The 22,379-nt window shown below is 38.6% G+C and overlaps 1 protein-coding gene across 1 annotated transcript in view; it reads right to left on the bottom strand.

Annotated features, from left to right (window-relative positions):
• Nucleotides 1-3,034: 3,034 nt before the first annotated feature.
• SLC13A1 (solute carrier family 13 member 1) overlaps nt 3,035-22,379 on the bottom strand; it is a 49,450-nt gene continuing 30,105 nt past the window's right edge. The window contains exons 9-16 of the mRNA XM_017743742.1: nt 20,744-20,863; nt 19,458-19,556; nt 19,321-19,368; nt 12,026-12,141; nt 11,000-11,109; nt 10,173-10,334; nt 7,799-7,936; nt 3,035-7,698 (exon numbers count right to left, since the gene is read on the bottom strand). Of these exons, the coding sequence (XP_017599231.1) occupies nt 7,555-7,698; nt 7,799-7,936; nt 10,173-10,334; nt 11,000-11,109; nt 12,026-12,141; nt 19,321-19,368; nt 19,458-19,556; nt 20,744-20,863 (937 nt within the window). The 3' untranslated portion in view covers nt 3,035-7,554. The remainder of the gene's footprint in view (nt 7,699-7,798; nt 7,937-10,172; nt 10,335-10,999; nt 11,110-12,025; nt 12,142-19,320; nt 19,369-19,457; nt 19,557-20,743; nt 20,864-22,379) is intronic.

Below are 22,379 nucleotides of genomic sequence, written 5' to 3'. Positions count from 1 at the left end.
AAATAACCCTCACAATTTTACTAGGGCCCTGCACAGTACAGTAGCTAGCAGTAACTAGCATTATTGTTTTCTTTTAGTATTTTTTGCTTTTCTGCTAACCCTATTTACTTTTCAGGAAAACAGCTCAGTGGCATCAAATCAGAGATAGCTTGACATTTCCCAGATGTGGACAAGGAAGAAGACCCAAGATGTGCTATGGGGATATGCATTCTGGAGGTTGTTGTAGAAGCTGAACCAAGCTGAGGATGCCTCCTTGGACTGTAAGGTTCTTGTATGGGTATCTACTGTCAGAAGACAGCCTCGAGAGCAATCCCAGGAGCTGTGCTCCCAGGTGACAATGCAAGGTAGAATACATGGGAAGAGGTTGGATTAGGGTCCAACTAACATTTATCTGCCTTTGGCTGTGACATAGTTTGAGGGAGCATTATAGACACAAGACCTGTTTGGGTGGACCAAGTTCAGCTGTCTACTACTGTAGTTTTCTGCCTTTGAAGGGAATCAGAGCAGATGGAAGTTTCCATCTTGGATTAGCTAGGAGGAGATTTAGGTTTCCTGTGATGTAGTCCAATGACAGCTGTGTAGCAGAAGCAGAAAAGTCCTAAGCTCCTGGCAGCTTCATATAATAACCTTCATTGACCTTGTCGACATCATGTATAACACAATCTATTTTCCCCCTTGTGGTCTGTAAAATCATACTGTAAGTGCAATACAACTTGAGAGTAAGAGGGTAAGTGGCTGCAAAAGGGCACTAGAAGTTCAGCTTTAGTTATAAGGCTTTAGTCATATTCCACTATTACATGAAGAGGACTCCACACCTAAGAATTTCAAGAGTGGTGTTCAAAAATGTCACCCACGAGATACTGCCTAAGCCATGTATTCAGTAATTGTTACACTGAAAATATGCAGTGTAACTAGGAAAGGGTTAAAGGCTTATTGAAATTGAAGAATTGTTCTTAATAGGTGCAAAACTCCATCTGCTTTCACAGTGAGAACAGGGAAAATTATAGTACTATCTATGCCATCCATTTCCTTCTCCTCTGATGCATTATAATAGCATCTAAAGAAAGAACTAGCCACCACATGGTTTTCTATATTATGCAAACTGAACTTTTCAAATCCATGGAGAATGTCAGGAGAAGTTGTCAGTCTTGTACACTGATCATTACCAGTTTTGAAAGGTGAGACTCAGAACTGAAGATTGTAGGTTAGCTTCTTTCTTTCTCTCTCTCTCTCTCCCTCTCTCTCTTTCTCTCTCTTCCTTCCTCTCCTTCTTCCCTGCTCCCTTGCTCTTCTCATTTATTTTCTTTTCCTCTCTCTTTTCTTCTTTTTATTTCTTTGCAGTAAGAGGCAGAGCTTTTCAAGATAACGTAAGGGGACAGTTGTTCAGAGAAATCATCTAGGAGAGAAGAAAATGCTTTTCCCATTTGAAAATGCCTTTCCCATTTGTTATGCATTCAATCAAGTGCTATAAAAAACAAGAGACTTTAACATTGTTTACTTCTGCTGAGCCAAGAAGTGAAAACTATCAAATTATTGTGACTTAGTTATTCCAGACTTAGCCTGGGATGCTAATGTTTTGTAGATTTAGTACATATGCTTGCTTTGCTATCTACATTCATGATAAGCACAGGTGAAAATGGACATCATATAACATGAATTACAATGTTCAGGATGAAGAACAACTTGCCTCGATGATGCTCTGTGTACTGTAAAGGTTGAGCCTCTAACTCTGTCGAATTATATTGGTTTAAATATAATAAAAAGACTTTGTTTTTAAAGAAAACATCTGGCCTGAAAAACCAACTGTCTGTATTTTAGCATAGGCTTTGAATTATTTTTTTTCATGATTACTTACCTAAAGAGCTATAATCAAAGAAAAATTTGTCAATCTGCCTGTCTGCTTAGTCCTGGAAATATTAAATTACTCTCTCAGATTTTTCAAATTGATTCCTAATTTAGGTATCTATGAATGTCATGTGCCTGTATCTCTCTGTGGGGTATGAGACCATAATCCAGCTACAGCAAAACATTCTTATCCTCAGCTTCTCAGGGTGAAAGTCTCTCCCTGTGCCTTGGAGGGGGTACCAATGTGAGACAGCACAGGTGTGACTGTGGTCCCAGCTGCCAGACTCAGAACTTCCCCTCACAGCTCATGGCCCAGGCTATTTGCATAAAGCTCTCTTTTTGGGGCTCAGGAATTTTCCTCTGTTGGCTTCAAGGTCTGTCAGAAGAAGGCTTAAACAGGTAACACTGGTCTCTCTTGAGATGTAAAAGCTGTGGGTTCAAATTAGTCAGCATTTGAGGAAGGATCACAAAAGAAGTTTTCATGCTTCCTGTGTTGTTAGAGGATGTTAGAGGATGAAAATGGAAATCTCTAAGGGAAGGAAGCAAGATGCACAAAAATGCCCTGCAACATTCTTGAATTGATGCCTGAGAACAAGAGTTTGAGGCCCATGCTTTTAACTAGAATTTTATTTTGGATGGTTTGGGTGTATCAGCTAGGTTTTTAAACTTCTTGTGGTACCTTTTATCCTACATCTTGTACAGATACTTTTCAAGCTTAGGTCAGCAATCTGAAATTTGCACTCAAGTTTCCACATTTGCTACAACTGAACACAGCAGAATCTGATGCCCTCCACTGAAAGATGACCAAATGAAATGCTTGGAAATTACTCTTCCAGCTATCTTCATGGGTATGCTCCAGCATCCTGACCTAAAATGATTATTCCTGAATCAGAAACCAGGCAGTAAAGAGCTATTTTGCATAGGTATATGCATTGCTTTCTGATTTTCTAATTTCTGATTAATCCTGAAACAGTTTGAGACTGTGATATATTTATTCTGTGTTTGTACAGGAACAGGGCGGAGGACAGATTTTTTACTATAACTGCTTTTCAAAGCTAAAAGATCTTTTTCTGCTTTTAAAATTACTTAAAAAGTGGACTTTTTCAATATCCAGAAAATTTAAATTATTCTCAAAAGGTAATTTTCTCTGCCATGTGTATCAAGTGTTGAGATATAACAATAAAAACAGTTTAAGAAATCTCAGGCACTTTTATTGACAAATAGCTTTTCTTTGCAGATCACAATTTTAGCTCTTGTTAGTTTATCACTAATACATGTTGGACTGTACAGCATTCAGAAAATATTTATTTTTAAAATAGTAGATTTTTATTGTAAAGGAAAGTTGTGCAGAAATTGAACGTTGTGCAGGTAAAATAACATATATCAGCTGCCAGAAACAAAAGGCAAAAGCGTTAAGGAATAACACTGACAAGAGTTCAGTTCAAGTGATTGTTAAAACCATAAATCATCAAATGAACTTTGCAGAGACAGAGAACTAAACTGATAACTGAAGTTATAATTTCTAACTAATAGCTGCAAAGTGATCTAATATATGTGGAGGCCTGACTGCTGGGCAATATCCTCAGGTGCTCTGGGGCAGCAGGGTGTCACCATCAGAACTAGTGGCATCCTGCTGTGGGCTGCCAAGGGCAGGTCAGGAGAGGGGGCAGGACTAGACTGCTAGACATCTAAGGGGTCACGAGAAGCCTTCCAGTCCTGCCAGCAGCTGCACATAATATACAAGAGTATTTTTGTTGTTTTTATTCATATGCGAGGTGGTTTGATATCTACACCTAATCAAAGAATTGTAAGATCCAGGATTTTTTTTGCTACACTCTTCCTGAGGTGCTGTGCTGCACTGCTCCTCAGTGAGCCCTTGAGCTATAGGCTGGTTGATTTTAAACAAGCTAGACCCTGGCAGTAAACAAACACAGTAATTTAATTTTAAAAGTACATAAGGGGATTTATGGTGCAAGACTGAGCTGGCTACCTGATTGTAAAATAGAAAAGTCAAGAAGACTTTTCCAGGGTACACCTGGTTTGTGGTTTCTGGTAATCTAAATGAACATCTTCCAAAACAAAGTGAAAATACATTAAATATAGCATGACCATAGAAAAGGAGAACAAAGACCTGGCACATATCCCCAGTGAAGTATAGGGAAAAAGCTCTTTTTAATTCATCAGGAATGGGACCACAAATAAATAGAAAGTCATAAATATTACTCATGTACTATTACAGTAAACTAATTAGATTCATCTGCTTCAAAGAAAAAACCCCACCTTTTATATGGAAATTATGAACAAAGCAATTTACAAATAGTTAATGTCATCATATATTAATCAACTCTTAAAATAATTACAGGTGCATTTCCACCATTTGTCCTAATACAAATTCTGGTCAAAGCAAGGAATATAATAGCAACATATGAAGAGTGTGTTTCTGCTGGTGATCAGCATGGTGATCCACGCCTGCAGTCAGAGCTAAATCCACTCGTTGGGTACACAGATCACCACACTCTGAAATTCTTTTTCCTCCATTTGAACACTCTCAGGTGAGGAATATAATATCAATATTAATCCCTGCACTGCAGAGTTGTTAATTTTTACTTAAAATGTTCCTAAAAGCTTTAAAATAAATTAGTAATAATAACAAATAATCTCAAACATTGCGTCTGACCCATTCCCTAATCTTCTGGCAAAACAAGTTAAAAATCCTGGTGAGACCCTACTTTCCCAGTACTACCACTTGATTATTCACAACTGGCTTTCTTCGTAAATAGGGTCTCCAAAAACATCATGCTTAATCATTTACTTTTGTCACTAATTTGGTGCATTATGACACAAGATGCTGATCACTGAAAGTGAATTTATGTTTAATTCTGTGTTTCATTTCAACACATTGTAAAAACACAAGGTCCAAGAGATGATCAACTTTACTCAACAAATCTCTCCCTTCTCTCTTTGTGTCTTATCCATCGCATATGCCAATTTTAGTGAAAATAGTTTTTGAAAATGCATCCTTCATTAAACAATTGACTCTTTTTTCTTGTTTACTAAGATACTTAACCATAATTTCTGCCCTGAAAAAATAGTTTAGGGAAATTCTGTGGTCTGTGAGGGTTCAGATATGACGAGGCCTTAGTTGTCATATTATCTATGATTTTATGAATAAGCTGGAAAGTAAAGAAAATGAACAGCTGAAAATCAACTGGCACAAACAGCTTCAGCTTTACTGATAACTGTATCACTTGTTATGGTCGGCAGCTTCTGACGCATTCTCTTAAATGGTGAAAAATGGTTATTTTCTTCCATGAAGATATGCGACTTGAAGAGAGAATACTGGTGTCAAAGGCTGATTTAATGGACAAGTGCATTCATGGACCCCTGTAGACCTCATTGTCATTTTCAAGGCTGAGGTTACAACAGCCAATTCTGTATTGTGAACATTAATAAAACTCGGGGGCAGCTCAGAAGCAGTTAACAGATTTCCTTTGGCTGAACAACAGTTGCCACATGATTATAAGGCTTTGCAGAGCAGACCTGTGGAGATTGAAAATATCACTTCCAGTGGGAGACCACATAAGGCCACAAAGAGGACTGTCTTCCCTCTTTCATGGTTCACGAAAAAGTAAAAAAAATCCCAACTAAAAGGAAAATAATAAGTCTGTTAACCTAAAATTAATATGTTTGCTCATTTGTTTAAAGAAAAAATATTTTGCCATAAGGACAGTAAAGCACTGGAGAATATTAATCATGGAAATTGTGCATGTTGGGTTTCATGTTGGAGAGCTTCAAGATGACTAGACAAATCCCTGAGCAACCTGGTCTGAATAGAGTAATAACCTTGCTTTGAGCAAGATTGGATACTTCTGAGATCCCTTCCACTTGAAATACTGTGATTCACTGTTTCCACTGTCCTTGAATAATCGGGAAATTATTGACAGAATTGGAAGGTAATACCTTAAAGTAAGAGCACTCTGCTGGTCTTCCTCTCTATCCCTGCAGGACCAAAGGCCTGAAAAAGCCATGAGCTCCTGCACTGCACATGCTTCTGGGAAAATACCATATGATATAATCCAAAATTTGTATCTTGGATTAGTTACTTGTATAAGAATTTCCCTCTGGTACCTGACTTCATTTAGCGAAGTGTTGTGTACCTGTAATGATAACCATTACTGCAGGGGTTCAGTTAACATTATTTGTATACTGGCAGCTCCTGATTGCCCCAGTGATGGTCATAGCCCTATTTTGCCACTGTATAAAAAATTGTGATAGCAGCCTCCATCCAGCTTAAAAGCATGGTGTCATGCACCAATACTTACACTAATACTTACAGAGAACCATTCATTAAGAAAAAGTGCTTCTTTAATAATTCACTGCAGCTGAACCTGCAACTAATAGCTACAGGAAACAAACTACATCTACAACAGTGCTATACACTGCGCTCTGGCATTACAGAAGTCATGACTGACATCTCTAAACATGCACTACCTAAAATAAATGTAAACCATTAATGAAAAAACAAAAGCATTTTTTGGTTGTTGTTGTTTTTAAGAAAAACGGACACTATCTTTAAAAGACAAATTGATGTTTACAACTATCATACAGATGTCCCAAGGCATGATGCAGTTTAAATACATGCAGCTTTCATTCAGACGACTAATTACATGCTCTTTACAAATTATCGTGGATCTTCACAACAGGTAAGGCTGTAGTCTTCATGGTGAAAAATGTGTAACAAACAAATAGAACATAATTATTTGAAGATATCTTTGAACTCCAACTTACATTCTGACCACATTGCACTGTTTTGTGTTTAGAACATTACAATATTAACACAGTCTAGTCACCTTAAACTGCCACCTGTCCTGCAGAGATCATGAGCCTCCTGGTGAAGACGCACTTGATTGACAGATTGACTGTTAAATCTTCAGCACTGTCTTACGGTTTCATTCCTCAAGGGGATATATCTCTACTTTTGGCAGAGAGGTATGATGATAATTTAGTCTCCATTTGTACAGATCAACTCAGATCTATCAATGTATGTATATCCAGAGAAATATATATATATTTTTTTTACAAGAGCAACAACATATTTTAGTGAGGTCCTGGGAGGATGTAGACTAAACATGTGCTTAAGTACGCATTCTCCTTCCAGGTTACAAGGTGCTTAATAGATAAAGTGCTGTGTAAGTGGTCATTCTGCTCTTCTCCATTTTTTTGTACATTTTTGACAGGTCTGTAAACTATGGGTTCAAGACAGTCCCCTGCCTGATCTTTTGTTTGTGATCAACACTGTCTCAAACAGTTTGAATCTAGAAAACAGAAAACCAATATTCTCTCTGACAACCCCCAAATAAGTAATAACAAGGATTTGTATTTGAAATAATAAAATCTAAATTTCATTGTTCTGCTACCCTGAGAATGGGGAAAAGTTGTCAGTGATAATGCCTATGCACTTTTTTCTTTTTCCTTCATAACATGAAGATATAAAAATTCAGACTAGCTGAAGTAGATTAGAAACCTGATCTAACTATGATCTTTAAAAAGTCTAGCACTCTTCCTGATTAGACTCTCAGACTGGATCATCAGTCTCTGGGACTGTGAAATACAGCATTTATAGTAATGTAGATCCTTATCGTTGTGGTGACTAAAAAGCATTTTAAGTGACTCACCACATATGAGAAAAAAAAGAAACGATTTTTTTTTTTACAGCCCAGTGCCATTTGTAGATGGAATGTTGGGTGCCCAACTTGGGTAAGTATAGAGATCAAATATAGGCACAATCCATGTCATGATTGCAAGCATAACTACAGCAACTCCGATGATGTTAATGCCCAAGCCAGCTTTCACCTGAAGAAGAGGAAAAAGAAAGCAGAAACATGCATCAAGACACGGAAGAAAGTTTTTAAAATGCCAAATATCCCCTTTAGGACTTTTGCTTAAAACTCACCATGTCCATAATATTTAAATGACCATATGAAAATACAATGGCATTGGCTGGGTTTGCTACAGGAAGCAGGAACGCAAAGGAAGTACACAAGGTAGCAGGTATCAAAATGAAAAGTGGGTTCACATGAATGGCTTCGGCCTACCAAAAAATGAAAGAGAATACAGCTGTCAAGGGATACATTTGCCAAATTAAATACAGAAATACAAACTTCTTGTATTAACACAGGTGAAACATAAATAGAACTGCCATTTTAAACAATGAGCAATCACCTTTTCCTGTAACTCATTTTTTAAGAATATTAAACAGGCACAAAAAGCAAAAGCATTGAATTTGTATATAATACATTATTGATGATTCAGATGAAGGGATTGAGCGTACCCTCAGTAAAGTTGCGAATAACACTACGTTGGGTGGGAGTGTTGATCTCCTGGGGAGTAGGAAGGCTCTGCTGAGGGATCTGGACAGGCTGGATGGATAAGGTTCAACAAGACCAAATGCCAGGTCCTGCCCTTGGGTCACAACAATGCCAGGCAGCACCAGAGGCTGAGGGCAGACTGCCTGCAAAGATGCCCACTGGAAAAGGACCTGGTGGTGCTGGTCAACAGCAGCTGAACATGAGCCAGCGTGTGCCCAGGTGACCAAGAAGGCCAATGACATACTGGCCTGGATCAGCAATGATTTGGCCAGGACAGTGATTGTCCCTCTGTACTTAACACTGTTGTGGCCACACTTTGAGTGCTTTGTCCAGTTCTGGGCCCCTCACTACAAGAAAGACATGGAGGTGCTGGAGCATGTCCAGAGAAGGGAAATGGATCAGGGGAAGGGTCTGAAGCACAAGTCCTTATGAGGAGCAGCTGAAGGGGCTGGGGGTGTTCAGCCTGGAGAAAGGAGGCTCAGGGGAGACCTTATCACTCTCTACAACTCCCTGAAAGGAGGCTGGTGGGGGTTGGTCTCTTCTCCCAGACAACTAGTGATAGGACAAGAGGAAATGGCCTCCAGCTGCACCAAGGGAGGTTCAGGTCATTAGGTAATGTCATTCAGGTCATAAAGTTCCTGGACATCAGGAAGAATTTATTTAGTGAAAGGGTTGTTAAACATTGGAATGGACTGCCCATGGTGGTGGTGGAGTCATCATCTGTGGAAGTGTCCAAAAAACAACTAGACAGAGCACTTAGTGTCATGGTTTAGTTGGCAAAGGTTGGATATGATGATCTCAGAAATCTTTTCCAACCTAAATGATTCTGTAATTATGTGAAAAGAGGAGTAAAATTTCTTTGAAAGAAAGAGAAAATACATTAGTATATGTCAAGGCTGGCCAATAGGAAAATTTACAGGCTAGAAGACAATCAGTAAGTTTTGAAGAAGAAAGAATCAGATGTTTTGATAAAGATGATAAGAAAGGACAGGATTGATCTAAGGACAGAAGAAATGAGAAGTACATACAAAGCACATCTATTAGCCCTCTCTCCTCTTTGTGACAACCTGCAATGTTAACCATTTTTGCTGAAGATGCAGTCCTGAAGAAGCCCTAAGAGAACTGTCCTTTTAAGAGCTTCAAATATTCACAAATAGTAATAACAGCATCAATTTTCACATGTTGAACTGTACTAGATTTTTCTGAGATAATTTTCTTCACAGTGGTTTGTATGTTTTGGATTTGTGCTGAACACAGTGTTGACAGTATAGGGATGTTTTTCTTCTGGCTGAGCAGTACTTACACAGAGAAAAACCCCTTTCTACTTTTGTCACTGCCATGCTGATGAGGAGGCTGGGGTGAAACTGGTAGGAGTCACAGTCAGGACAGGTGACCCCAACAGATCAAGATCCATACCATATAGCAACATGCTCATATATATAAAGTATATATATATGTATATAAAGTGGGGGGAGTTTGGAGTGGTGGCATTTCTTACCTCAAGTAACTGTTACATGTGATGTGGCCCTGCTCTCCTGGAGATGACTGAACACCAGCCTGCCCATGGGAAGCAGTGAATTAATTACTTGTTTAGCTTTGCTTACACGTGGGGCTTTTGCCTTCCTTGTTAAATTGTCTTTATCTCAACCCATGAGTTTTCTAGCTTTTCTCTTTCTAATTCTGTTCAAGACCCCACTGGTGCGGGATTGAGTGAGCGTGGAGCTTGATTGCTGTCTGGGTTTAAATAATGAAATGAACTTTTATGTAATTTTACTAAATTTTCAGCATCTCTTGTTAGAAATACCTAAAGCAACCAAGTATCCAATGCACAATAGAGGACAGCAAAAAACCTGCATGAAGTATTTTATTGAGACTTTTTAAAACTCCTTCTTTTAGCCGCTGCATTATTATATGGATGATAGAATAGATTCTGATTAAAAATAAGCTTGTTATACTCACCAAAGGAGACAGTATGGGCAAAAAGATTGTAATGGTAGCTGGATTGCTGGCAACTTCTGTTACTGAAGTGACAATAAGGCAGGATATCAGGATAATCAGCCACAAGGGTAATGATCCTAGAGGGGTCAATTTACTTGCTACCCACTCAGAAAGTTTTGAAACCTGCATGAGGAATGTGAGAACATGATTTTTTTTAGCAAGTCACTGAAAGGAATATTTAGCAAATGGTGTATAACAGGACTTTACTCATCTGCTAATTGTGAAGTATTTTTGTAAAAGAGAAAAATCAGAAATATTTTCCATATTCCTACCAAATGTTTTTAAGACCATTTTTGTAATTCAATGGTGCCCTATAGGAGCCCATGCAAACTATATTCCATTTATTTATATTTGCATCTCTGAGATGGTTAGAGGAGTCTTAATCAGAGAATGGTAATATGAGTATATTAGGCTTCATAACCAGAGTCTAGGTCCAAACCTGCTTGATTTATTGGAGTAGCCATCAGTAATTCCACATGGGAATTATCTTAGTGACATTAACTCTGAGGCTTTGGAAACAGTGTGTCTTCACAACTCCTGCCCCCATCAGATTTAAATTAAATAAGAAACAGGAGTCATCATTGTGCATAATCTTGGAAGACATAGGGAACTTCTTTTTCTCTAAACCTGCTTTCTGAACAGCTTGAATATTTGTCTCATTTATCCAGTTCAATATTGCTACAGAATAACTTGCTAAAACAAGAGAATAGCTGTGAATTCACTGCATGTCTGAATTGCTCCTGATTGGGTCATGCTATTTGTTCAGTATCTTCTATAAATTGCATTACCTCGCAGCCGTCTGCCAGCGCAAACCCGCCACCAACAAGAATAGCTATTTCCCAGGGCATGCATGACTGAAATTCCTTCCAAGTAATCAGTGGCATGTAACCAAAAACAGCTAGAGAAAAAAAAAATTAAATGAGAAAAAAAATTAAATAAGAAAAAGATACAGCCCCCCAACCAACATTTAAAAACATATTGACAAGCTCTTGAAATAATCTCCCTGAGGAAGTACTTGGGAAAAATTCAAAGACAAAAACCTCATTGTAACAGGAACAAAGTCTCTGACAGAAACAACCTGCACTTCCTGGGGCAGACCTTTAGCTGGGGAAAACTGTCATGGCTTGGGGACATTAGAGCTGCGACAGTTTCTACCAGTGGAGCATTGGCCCCTTTCCCCTCCTTCCCTATGTGGAAGACAGCTGTAGAATAGCAATAAGTTTAATTTACTCAATAAAACTTCTCTATTCAAACAGATTACTGAGCAAATGCTGTTTCACTTAGATGTTTCACTTAGACTCATTTAGGTTCTGACCTTGCTTTCTCTGTGAACCCCTAGATCCCATTTTTTTCAGCAGCACAGCTGAATACATAAAGAGGACAAGCCAGAGGTATACTTTAAACAAAAATTCCATTTTGAAGAGGAAAAATTACATGACAATGAATTCATGTAGTTTTGAATTTTATAGGGTACTATAATTAAGCAGTAACATTTTCAAAACATAAGCCTAGCCCTGCTCCATGCAGTCCCATTTCAAAGCCCATTGCAGTCAGTGGAAAGGTGGTTTCCATTGGTGTCCGTGGGCTGCAGGTAGCAGCTTCCTGCCCAGCACTAGCTCCTGCTGCTCACGTTGCATAATTGTTGGCACTGATTTCCAGGCCAGGGATGCTTTATATCCCAGTGGTTTATATCCTCTACTAAGACTTTAGCATTAGTATTTAACAACTTTCCTCTAAACAATGCAGTAAGTTACATTTACAGTAGCATCTTGGATACCTTACTGTTGTAAAATCTACATCAAAATATACTCAACTGTTTTCTCCATTTGACGTCCTAGACAATGTTTTTGCTGGAATAATAAAGAACAGGAGGCCTATCACTAAGGCAGCTGTTGAATCCGTAATATAGCCTTTATACCTAAGGAGAAGTTAACAAGAAAAAACCATATAAATATATATAGTCAGGAGAAGGAGGGAGGAGAGAGGAGAAAGACAGATTAGCAGAGAAGACCTGCTGTGGACTGACCATAACCCTCTATTCCCCATCCGTTGCACCACTAGGTGTCGTGGAAAGAGGTAGAGGAGTAAGGAATGAAGGAGTCAAATTGAGCCCGGGAAAAAAGAGGATGGGGGAAAAGGGTTTTAGTTTTTGTCTTTGTTTCTCACCATCCAACTCTATTTTTAATTGGTAATTAAAATAATTTTTCCCATATCAGGTTTGCCCATGATGGTAACTAATAAGCAATCAGTTATCCCTATCATTATCCTGACCCACAAACTTTTTGACCTTATTTTCTCCTCTGTCCTGTTGAGGAGAGGCAGTGAGAAAGTGGCTGGGTGGGCACCTGGCAGACAGTCAAGGTGAGCTCCTCACATCTATAGAAATATTTGGTGCAGACCCTATAAACTCATAAATAAACATCTTGAGTAAGCATGTGTTATTTTGCCACACAGAAATAAGCTGGGGGAAGGGGGATTTTTTGGAGTAGCTGATGCTTAATAAACTAGTTTTCACAGTTCAGTCATAAATTTAATAATTTAAATTAAATTATGCTCTGCAATAGATTCAGTTTAAGAGGCCTTAAAAAGCACAGTGCATACCCACAAAGGGTGATGCTTTTGTAGCTGAGGAAAGGCAGCAGAGCTTTATTATCATCTTCCTATGGCTGTTATTACTAGGGTCACAGTCACAAAGGTCATGTTTGTTTTGGTCATTTCCAGTGCCTAAGAACTGTTTGCACTACTGTTTCTTAAACTGCTTCAATATCCTTCTAACTTGTAAAGAGTAGCCCCAAGATCAGGCAAGGTGCAAAGCTGAGCTGTTAAGGCCATTTTAACACATCCAATCTGTTACACAATGTTAGCTGGTGACATATCCCAGTCTGTCTCATTTCAGTGAAGATGGTCATTAAAATGAATAGAAATTTTACTGAAGAAAGCTAAGCAAACATTTTCTTAACCTTGTCATTTTTTTCTGTTTTCTGCAAGTTCTTCTGTAAGATTTTTCTGAACCAATACACCAATATATTTGTTCTCTCAGCCTCAGACCATATGTTTTTCTAAATATTCAGCTACAGTAGGTCCAATAATAACTTCCCATCGGATCTTCCCAGCAGCTTAATGTTTTATACTGAACCAGAACTTTTCACTGAAAGGAAAAAAAATTCTCTGTTATATGCTTCAAACTCTGATGGAGTCCTTTGCGTTGTTAGGTGAAATTAAAAAAAAAAAGAAGCACAATATGCATAGCTGGTTTACACCAAAACCAGCATAATTTTAGCTAGCACTGTCACAAAATGAAGATGTCAAAGAAGTTGAAGGGATTCTCTAATATTTTCTGTCTCTTGCTTCCTAGTGTTTGCCTGTATAGAAAATACATTTTGAAAGAAAGTTACTATATTTTTATGGTTTCCTAAGGCAGACGATTCTGCCTATATATTACCTTTAGCCTAGGACCAGATGCACCAGGTCTAGGGATAGAAAATATTTTCCTCTCAGATCCTATCCTACATTCTTTTAAGACTTGCTAGAAGTTTTGAAGGAAAGCAAAATCTAGATACAGAAACACTTCATGCTGTCACTTTCCTCTAGGCTGCTGCATTTTCATGTAATGGTTGAGTTTGAAAGGGGCCTCAGGAGGTTATCTGGTCCAACACCCTCTGCTCAGGCAGAGTCACACAGAGCCAGCTGCCCAGGACTATGTTCAGACAGTTTTTTTAATATCTCAAGGGTGGAAAATCCATGACCTCTCTGGGTCACCATCACAGGTAAAAAACATTTCCTGATGTTCGGGAGGGATCTCGTAAGTTTCATTTTGTGCCCATTGTCTCTCATCCTGCTACTGAGGCTTCACTAGGAGCCTGACTCTTTCCTCTTTGCTCCCTCCCACGTAGTTTTAAACATTGTAAAGGTGATCCTGCAGTTCCCTTCCTGCAGGGATTGTTCCTCCCCAGGTGCAGGACTTCACACTTACACTTGTTGAAGTAGGGGGTGCAATTTTTCTCACAAAACTTAGTATTCCTGATGCAAAACACCATTCTCAAAATTAATGGTGGTTAATGGCTTGGGACACACATAACATCCTACCATCAGTCAGACTATTATCAGGACACACACACGATGCCATTCCAAACAGAAGCTTTTCAATTATTATCAAATTTTGAGATAAACATCTTTCAAAGCCTATTTATCCAAGTTGTAATACAATTGCATATACAACATCTACCTGCTTATAAAACTGCAAATCTGATTGTGCTATAAGGAAGCAAAAAACTTGTTGATTCAGGAGATCTCACAATGACTCCAGCTGAGATCATTGTAGAGAAAAGGGCTGTGGACAAAAATACATAGTGGTCTTGTGTTAGGAGTAAAGAAAGCAATAACCCATGACGAAAAAAAAAATACAGTTAATTCAGGCAATAATCTGAGGAAGAGTGAGGGAAGCCAACCCAGCCTACATCAGCTGTTATCAGCTGCAGCCCAGTGTTGAACTTTCTGTTTCTTATGAGGCTCATAAACCCCTGGCCAAAGGCCAACCTGGAGCTGCTCTAATTGAAGATAATATCCTACAGCCTGGAATTAGGCCAGGACATAGAAGGAAACTGCTGTAGCAGAAATGACGTGTGATCCTGTGCTGTCAACAGATGGGGAGGAAACAGGCATTTTTACCCTGTGCTGCTCTCTGTAGTGTTATACAATATTTATTAAAACATCCTGCTGTCAACTCACAGAAGGAGGTCATGGGTGCAGGCAGGACAGCAAAGAAAGGATTAGTCTTTAATAGATATACAATTTTTTTTTTAAGAAAAATTAACTGATAGAAGTAATGTATTTTTTAAAGGGATCTGATAAAGCTAGAAATAATGGGCTCTACTCAATACTGCTACAGCAGAAATGTGGATTAAAAATTTGCTGACAGTACAAAAAGTAGCTCTTAAGAAAGTATGAAGGTAACATAAATAAATGGCAGTATTTCTGCTGGGATTTCAGATATATCAGTGTTTGCATATTAAAGGAGTATTCAGTAATATGTGAGGATGCACACAAGGGTCTGAGAACATGAACATGGGTGTTGAGAGTGATGAGAAATTTTGTTTGAATCAAAGCTTTAAGCATTCCATTTAGTTCATCAAGCAAAGCTTATAAGGTGATATAATCACAAGATACACATACTTTTAAAGCACCTATCACAGAAGAGTTTTTAATCCAACAGAGAAAGACAAAATGACATAGCTGGAAGCTATATTCAGACAGAAAGCAATATATGAGTTTGTCTTTTTTAGCTTGACAACAGACATGACTATCAAGAAAAGTAGCAAATTCCAAAATCTGAGGAACCTGGGTGTCATGGTTTGCATAGTTTGGGTTTTTAGTTAAGGAGGGTTCCATCAGCCACGGAAGTGATTCTCTTGCAAAGAGGTGCTTACAGCTTCCTCTAGACCCGACAGAACCAATCAACTGGCTAGTTTGAATATTAGCAACTTTTTTAATCCACTTAAGAAGCTTGACACACCTCTTTGGTCCACATTTAAGAGCCAACAAAACCGGGAAAGCTCTCTTGCTTCCGGCTTTCGGACAGGTAACTGGGGGGCCTGTGATGCGGCCCAGCGGGGCCGGGCTGGGCCCTGCTCGGCGCGGCCCGGCCGGGTCAGCCACGGCACCCAGCCCCCACAGCCCTGCTCCGTGCAGGCAGCTGCACAGCGTGGCTCGGCCAGGCCAGCCCTTGCCTAGTGTGGCCGAAATTCATCTGAGGCCACTGCCCGGCAGAGATTAGGTGACCAACAGCGATAAGCGAATTCCAGCTGCAAGGCCCAGGTGAGATTAAACCTTTTAGTGTTGCAAGTTTCCTCCAGAACAGATGTAACCTGCAGACATCAATCCTCTCCCAAGTCAAAGGAAAGGGAAAGGTGAAGGCACGTGAAGAAAACACCATAGAGACACCAAAGTCAGTGAAGAAGGAAGAGCTGAAATCCCAAGAGAGGAGAAAGAGGAGATGCTTCAAACCTTGAAGCTGAAATTCTGTTGTAAAGCTATGGTGATGAACTATGATACATCAGAGTACCTGTTGTAATTTCAGGAAAGCATGGGGGGGTGGAGCGTTCAAACCACAGCCATGAACAAAAGTACCTGTGCTGAAATAAGCAAATGTTGAAGTAGCTGTGATCTGGTGAGAAGCTTGAACAGAGAGAGATGAAAGTGATGAAGACCCTTGCTCCCAGGGAAGAAGAAGACCTCTGTTCCTAGAGATGAAGATGATCCCAGAGATAGGTGAAGAGAACCTTTTGCTTCTGAACAGCTCATCCTTAAAATGGTATCCCATTAGCTCAAGATTGAACCCTCAAAAGCAGTTTTGGGGAAAGCTGTAAGTCGAGGGAAGGGACTTCCACATGTGAGCAGAGAACCAACGCAGGCGGCTGTCTCGCTGTGACATTGAAGCCATGAGAGAACTGTTTCTTGTGGAGATGTCTCCATAGCATGAGCAAGAGAGACTCCTCTCCCTAAGTGAACTGAGAGAGAGATTATTATAGAGGTGGTAAACTGACTGAAAAAATCTCAAGGGTTGTCTTTTTACGTTGTCAGCGGGAGAAGGGAGAAAGGTGGGGGGAAGAGAAGTGTTCTGAAGGTTTAGTCTGACCTTTTTTCTTTCTTCTAGTTCTGTTAATAAACTTCTTTGTATTCTTTTGAGTTTTGTGCCTTCTTTGCTTTCTCCTAATTCTTATCTCAGTAGGAAAATAAGTAAGTAATGGATATTTTGAACCAAACCACTACACTGGACTTGTCACCCTAACATCAACCCTGGTTTCTTTCTGGAAATTCAGGTTCTAATAAAATAAATTCTCACTGGGTTTAACACAGAGAACAGTGTAACTCTTATGATCTTCAGAAAGTTAGAATAAAGGATCAGACAGCCTTTTCCGGTTTAAGATCCTGAGAGTGGTGCATTTCCCACCTAATAGGACTCACTCACTAGTTTGGGAGTGACATTGTGGCTTTTCATAAGGTCAAAGCTCTTTTCAGGTGGCAGAATTTCCCTTAGGCGTTCTGTGGGATAAGGCCCTGTGGAAGCAAGCGCTATCGGATTTCTGTAAGGGTGGAGAATATTTCCTTATAGTTGTTTCCTGAACCATGAACTTAAGGAAGTTGTGCGCGCACATGCCTATCTCTGTACTTAAATCCAAAACACTGAGTAATTTTATAGGCAGGGGCCTTAGCAAACAAATGTATAAGAGATGTAATCTGCAGTTCAGTGCACTGTTGGAAGCCTCTTGGACATCACAGTGAAAGAAACACAGTTCCTAAGATCTGAGGGTTTTTTCCCAGTTCTTTGTTGTTGCTCTTCTTTGGTTTCGGGTTTTTTTCTAAGTATATGCCTTGTTCACAGCTGTACCTCTGCTGACCCTATGCCCCTCTCATGTATTTTCACTGATAAGTTTATGTTGCTCAGAAACTATTAACCTGATTTACTGGTTTTATGCCTTTTAATATAATTGATTCATAAATTAAAGCTATCTAGAAATAGGCAAAGTATGAATAGTAAGAAATGCTTTCTTTCCTCTTAAAGTACATAAGGAAAGCTTTGTTTCTCTTTGTTCCAAATTACAACAGTATTCGGCCTAATGTCATATGACACATGCTTGCAGTTCCTTCCAAGGACAACATTAGAGGCCATCCACAAAGTAACATCCCTGTGCAGAACCTGGAACCATGCTTATTTTTGAGAATGTTCTATTTTTCTCTGCCACTGTACAAAATCCTCAGATAATGATAACTTTAGCTTCAAATAGGAATATGGGGCTCTCTGAATTGAAAAAGTCATTTGAGCCTAAGTCCTGTATTTGAAAGGCTGTTTACAGTTCCTGTTTTTCAGTTTAATATGTAGCTCTTGAAACAATGCTCAGTGAGCACTGGGTGTTAACAGGAAGCAGGAAGAGAAACCAACCCAGCCTGATTGCTTAGCTAGCTGATTCCTTAATTAGGTCACCACTCCAAAACCCTTTCAAGAGTATAGTGTTTCATATGAGACAATGATCATCAGCTCAGCTGTTGTTATAAGGAAAAAACAAATATTCTTTTTCAATTTTTTCTGATGATTAAAAGTAAATAATTTTAAAACAATCTTAGTTATTAATACACTTTTTAATGGTATTTTTTCGACAAAATAATTTTGTGTTACATTTTAAATCTTTGAAGTGCTACAATTATTCCTTGTGACATCCTCTCTTGGACTTTCTGGAAGAGCACTGGGAAGGTGTGTAAGTGGTGGAAATATATTTAAAGAGAGAAGGCATGATGTCTGTGTGCCTTCACATGTCATTTATCACAAACACACAGGAAAACAAAATGGAAAATTACCCTCCTGGTCCAGCACTGGCCTTTGGGCTATCCAGTAATAAATGTTAAATCCATGAGGACCTATCCTACAACTACTTCCCATCACTCCAGAGCAAAACTCAAACCTTCATCACAGAAGAACAGAACTGAAATAACAGTAATTACAGCAAGAGAAAAGGAGATATCACAGTAATATAAATTGCTGCAAGACTGAGTGATTACAAAGGGAAAAAAATCCAGGTGATCCTGGGGAAGTTGCAGCAGAAGGCAAAAAAACACAATAGTTTTTGACTTTTTGGTGTTAGGTAAACTATGATGTTAAGGGAGTTATGTAGGAATGGACAGAATTTATATCCATAATTTCAGCTGTCCAAGCAGGGGATGTTGGCTACCCTGCATACAAGTGTTCTGTCACTAAGGGCAGTAGATCAAAAAATTCTAACCAGATTTATTCTTTAAATTTCACATTTGATGAGAAAGTGGAGTACTTATGCATTTTCCCTCACCAGATTAAGCCTAAAACCTAGTCACAATGCCTCTTAAGACACACTTTATTTTATCCTTTAACACATTTCAGCTATTTCACACATACATCTGTGAAATGGCTGGAGTTTATCTTCTGTATACACTACAAAGGTCTGCAACAACTTGGGCCTGGCATATTTCTGAAAGAAATATTTTTCAATAGAAAATATTTTAATGTTTGAAAATTGGTAAGAAAAGAAGGTATGTAGTTAAGGCACAGTACAGTTCTTGTTGGTTTATCAAAAGAAATCACTTACTGGTCATTAGAATGAACAGGACAAGTGTAACAGTTTCTGGGTAGCTATAGCAGAAGTAGAATGAATTATAAATTTTCCTGAATTCACATTTGGATTTACCTGCTCTTGTTTGCAGATTTATAGTTTGAAATACCTAATTGGTCCAAGTTTCTTGTACTCCTGTAGAATCACCCGTGATGAGGCCTCTTCTCTAGCTGTTTTCTTCTTGCCACACTTGAACATGTTTTTAAAACTGGAATGTAAAGCAGCAACATTGATGATGAGTTAATAGTGTATATAGAAAAGTGTCCAACCTTTCCAGTTACCAATAGCACTTGACAAATCTAAAACTGTCACTTTACAATGCAGTATCTCCCATCTACTTATCACACAGCAAACCGAGCATATTGGAATTAATTGACAATGCCCAGTGGGAGACTGACAGGCAGAAACAAAATGTGTCCTCTTAGTGATCAGCTCATTTGCCCAGGAAGGGTGAAACTTAAATCATGTGAACTAATTGAAACAATCAAATATATAACCTGTCTCTTTAATGAAAGTCATCTGTGGCTTTGCTTTACTTTGTTTTGGAATGAAAAAGTTTGTATCACATGAGTAGCCTACATATTGATAAGCAGAGTATTTGCTACAAGCCAAGGCTTAATTCTTGGACAAGACTCTTACACAATGTTAAAAAGAACATTATCAAAACAATAAAGAAAAATGAAACAATAGATGTTCACATATAGAGTGGTAAACATGGGGTGATTCTGTCTGCTTAAAACTAGTCTCACTTTTCATGTCTTGCACCATAAGTAGCCATGTAACTGTGGAAGATTGGTGTCCCACCTATCTCTCCAGATGTTAGTGAACCCATGGAGAAAAAGGCTTTGAAGAATCATCCCAAAAGAAGTACTGTCCTCTCCAGAACTATAAAAGCCCAAGCTCTGTGGAGAAACAGAAACCCTACCATACCACCACATACAAATTTAGGAGAAGCAGAAGTTTTTTACCTCACATTTACAAATACAGTCATCCAGTTTATAACATAGACATTGCTCAAGTATTCAAACCAATGCCTCACTCCAACAAAGTGCATACACCTATTACTCTTCCAGTCAGAAAAAATGTGTAAGATTTCAGTATTCTTCTGTCTTGCACACATGCACTGATTAATGATGATGTGTGTATATTATAACGGAGTGAGTACACCCATTTGTGATACGGACTTTTCACACTGGGCTGAATAGTCCAGGATCCTTATTTTAGAAAATTCTTGTCCCATCCAGAGATTAAGCCATACTAATCAAGGTTGCAAAATCACTGTTGCTGCATTTTTTCCTATTGAGCCTATTAAACTAAGATGCAGTATTTACTCCTGGTACAAATTATCTTTTATATCAGTAACCTTTAGTTTTATTGATTATACCATTCACTTACTCAAACCCAAGGAAAAGCCACTGGAGCCAAACCCAGGAGAGGAGTAGAATAATAACTGTGATGGGGATGGAAAGGATAAACCAGGATCCAAAATTGATGCACTGGCAATCTGGGTAACGTCTGGATGAAAAAAAAAAAAAAAAAGTTCAGTTGAGCTTTGCAAAGGAATGAAGACTTGTGAGAATTGCCAGAAACCACTGCTGCAGGAGAGTTCTTCTGGCTGGCAGTGGACTTCAGCATGAGGTGGCCTCTGGCATCCTTTTACCTCACCCTCCCATCCTGTTCCTGGTCATCATGACCACTACAGGAACCAGCTGTGCCAGTTATCTGAGCACTGGATCAGCAGCAGGTCTGGGGATCTGACACTGACTGAGGTGTGTCTAAAGTGAGTTCAGTAAGCAAGGGAGGGCCATGCACAGCCTAAGGACTGTTAGAACTATAAGAAACAGAATTTGAAAGAAAGGAGTTTTTTGAGATGAGACCTTAGCACAAGAAAATATACTCAAATGAAAAAGTTCCAATGAATGTAGAAGGCAACAGTGGAACCAACAATGAGACTTGTATTGTTTAGACTTCCATAAGTGATTCAAAACTGATTAAAATCAAAATTATTATTACTAATTTCATGACTATTCATTGGCTAGGTGGATTGTCTCTCCACTCACCTTGTCTCTTTGAGGTTGTCTTAATCTACTGTTTATAGATGTAGGTTATTCAAGCAGAGATCTCCCTTCCATGTGCATATAAGAAAAGGAGAAAGGCTTTGTTTTTCTGAAAGAAATTGCTTTACTGTTGAATGTTTTTGATGCCAGATAGGCAAAAAGGCAGGGTAAAAAAAGCCTGCTTTCCAATTTACTTTGTGAACAGAAGTTACTCTTCCTTTGAGCTCTCCCAGCTCTACTGAGAGAGCTTTTAATGCTAAAAATGAGAAAATTCAAGTCTCCTTGAGCAGCCCTCCTTCTTGATGCAAAAATGAGTTGGAAGGGAAAGAAAAATGTCCAGATAGAGATGCTAATGACTATTTCCAATTATTAGACAATCTATTGTATTTCAGGTTCTTGCTAGAAGGAAAATAATTTTGATGAGTCCATAGGGTTTTGATGCTGTAAATGCTTGTTATAAATGCTCTCTCAAGTATTGTACAAATTTTAAGTTTGATCTATATTTACTATGATGCTTACATATATCACAAATATAGTCTAGCAGAGACCAAACCTAACCCCTTACCCTCTGTTTGGGGTGATGTTCTGAGTTGCAACTGTAAATAATGATGAGACAGTGAAACTGGAACAATATAGAGCATTGTGCTGTTAAATAGTTTATTGATTACATGGCTACGTACCTTTTATTACATGGTTAGCCACATCCATTTTTGAACGTAAAAATTCCAAGATAGGAGAGAACTGGTATCAGCATAGTAATGATTTAACATTTCATCACTTGCTCAAGTGTTTATGATCTTTCCTAAAATATGTGTGATAATTTCTTTATGAGCAACAAAACAAGCTCTTAAAAACTTTATGCTAAAGACCCAATTCTGTTACAAAATGATAGTTTATTGTGGTCAAGTTCTACAATAAGTTTGTACAGGGCTGAATATTTGTGTAAGTATTTCTAGTAATCTGAATATTGAAGT

Source organism: Corvus brachyrhynchos, unplaced genomic scaffold, assembly GCF_000691975.1.
Source record: "Corvus brachyrhynchos isolate BGI_N302 unplaced genomic scaffold, ASM69197v1 scaffold29, whole genome shotgun sequence".
NCBI classification, from domain to species: domain Eukaryota; kingdom Metazoa; phylum Chordata; class Aves; order Passeriformes; family Corvidae; genus Corvus; species Corvus brachyrhynchos.
Note: the sequence above shows the minus strand (reverse complement) of the source record. Positions and strands in the feature narration are given on the sequence as shown.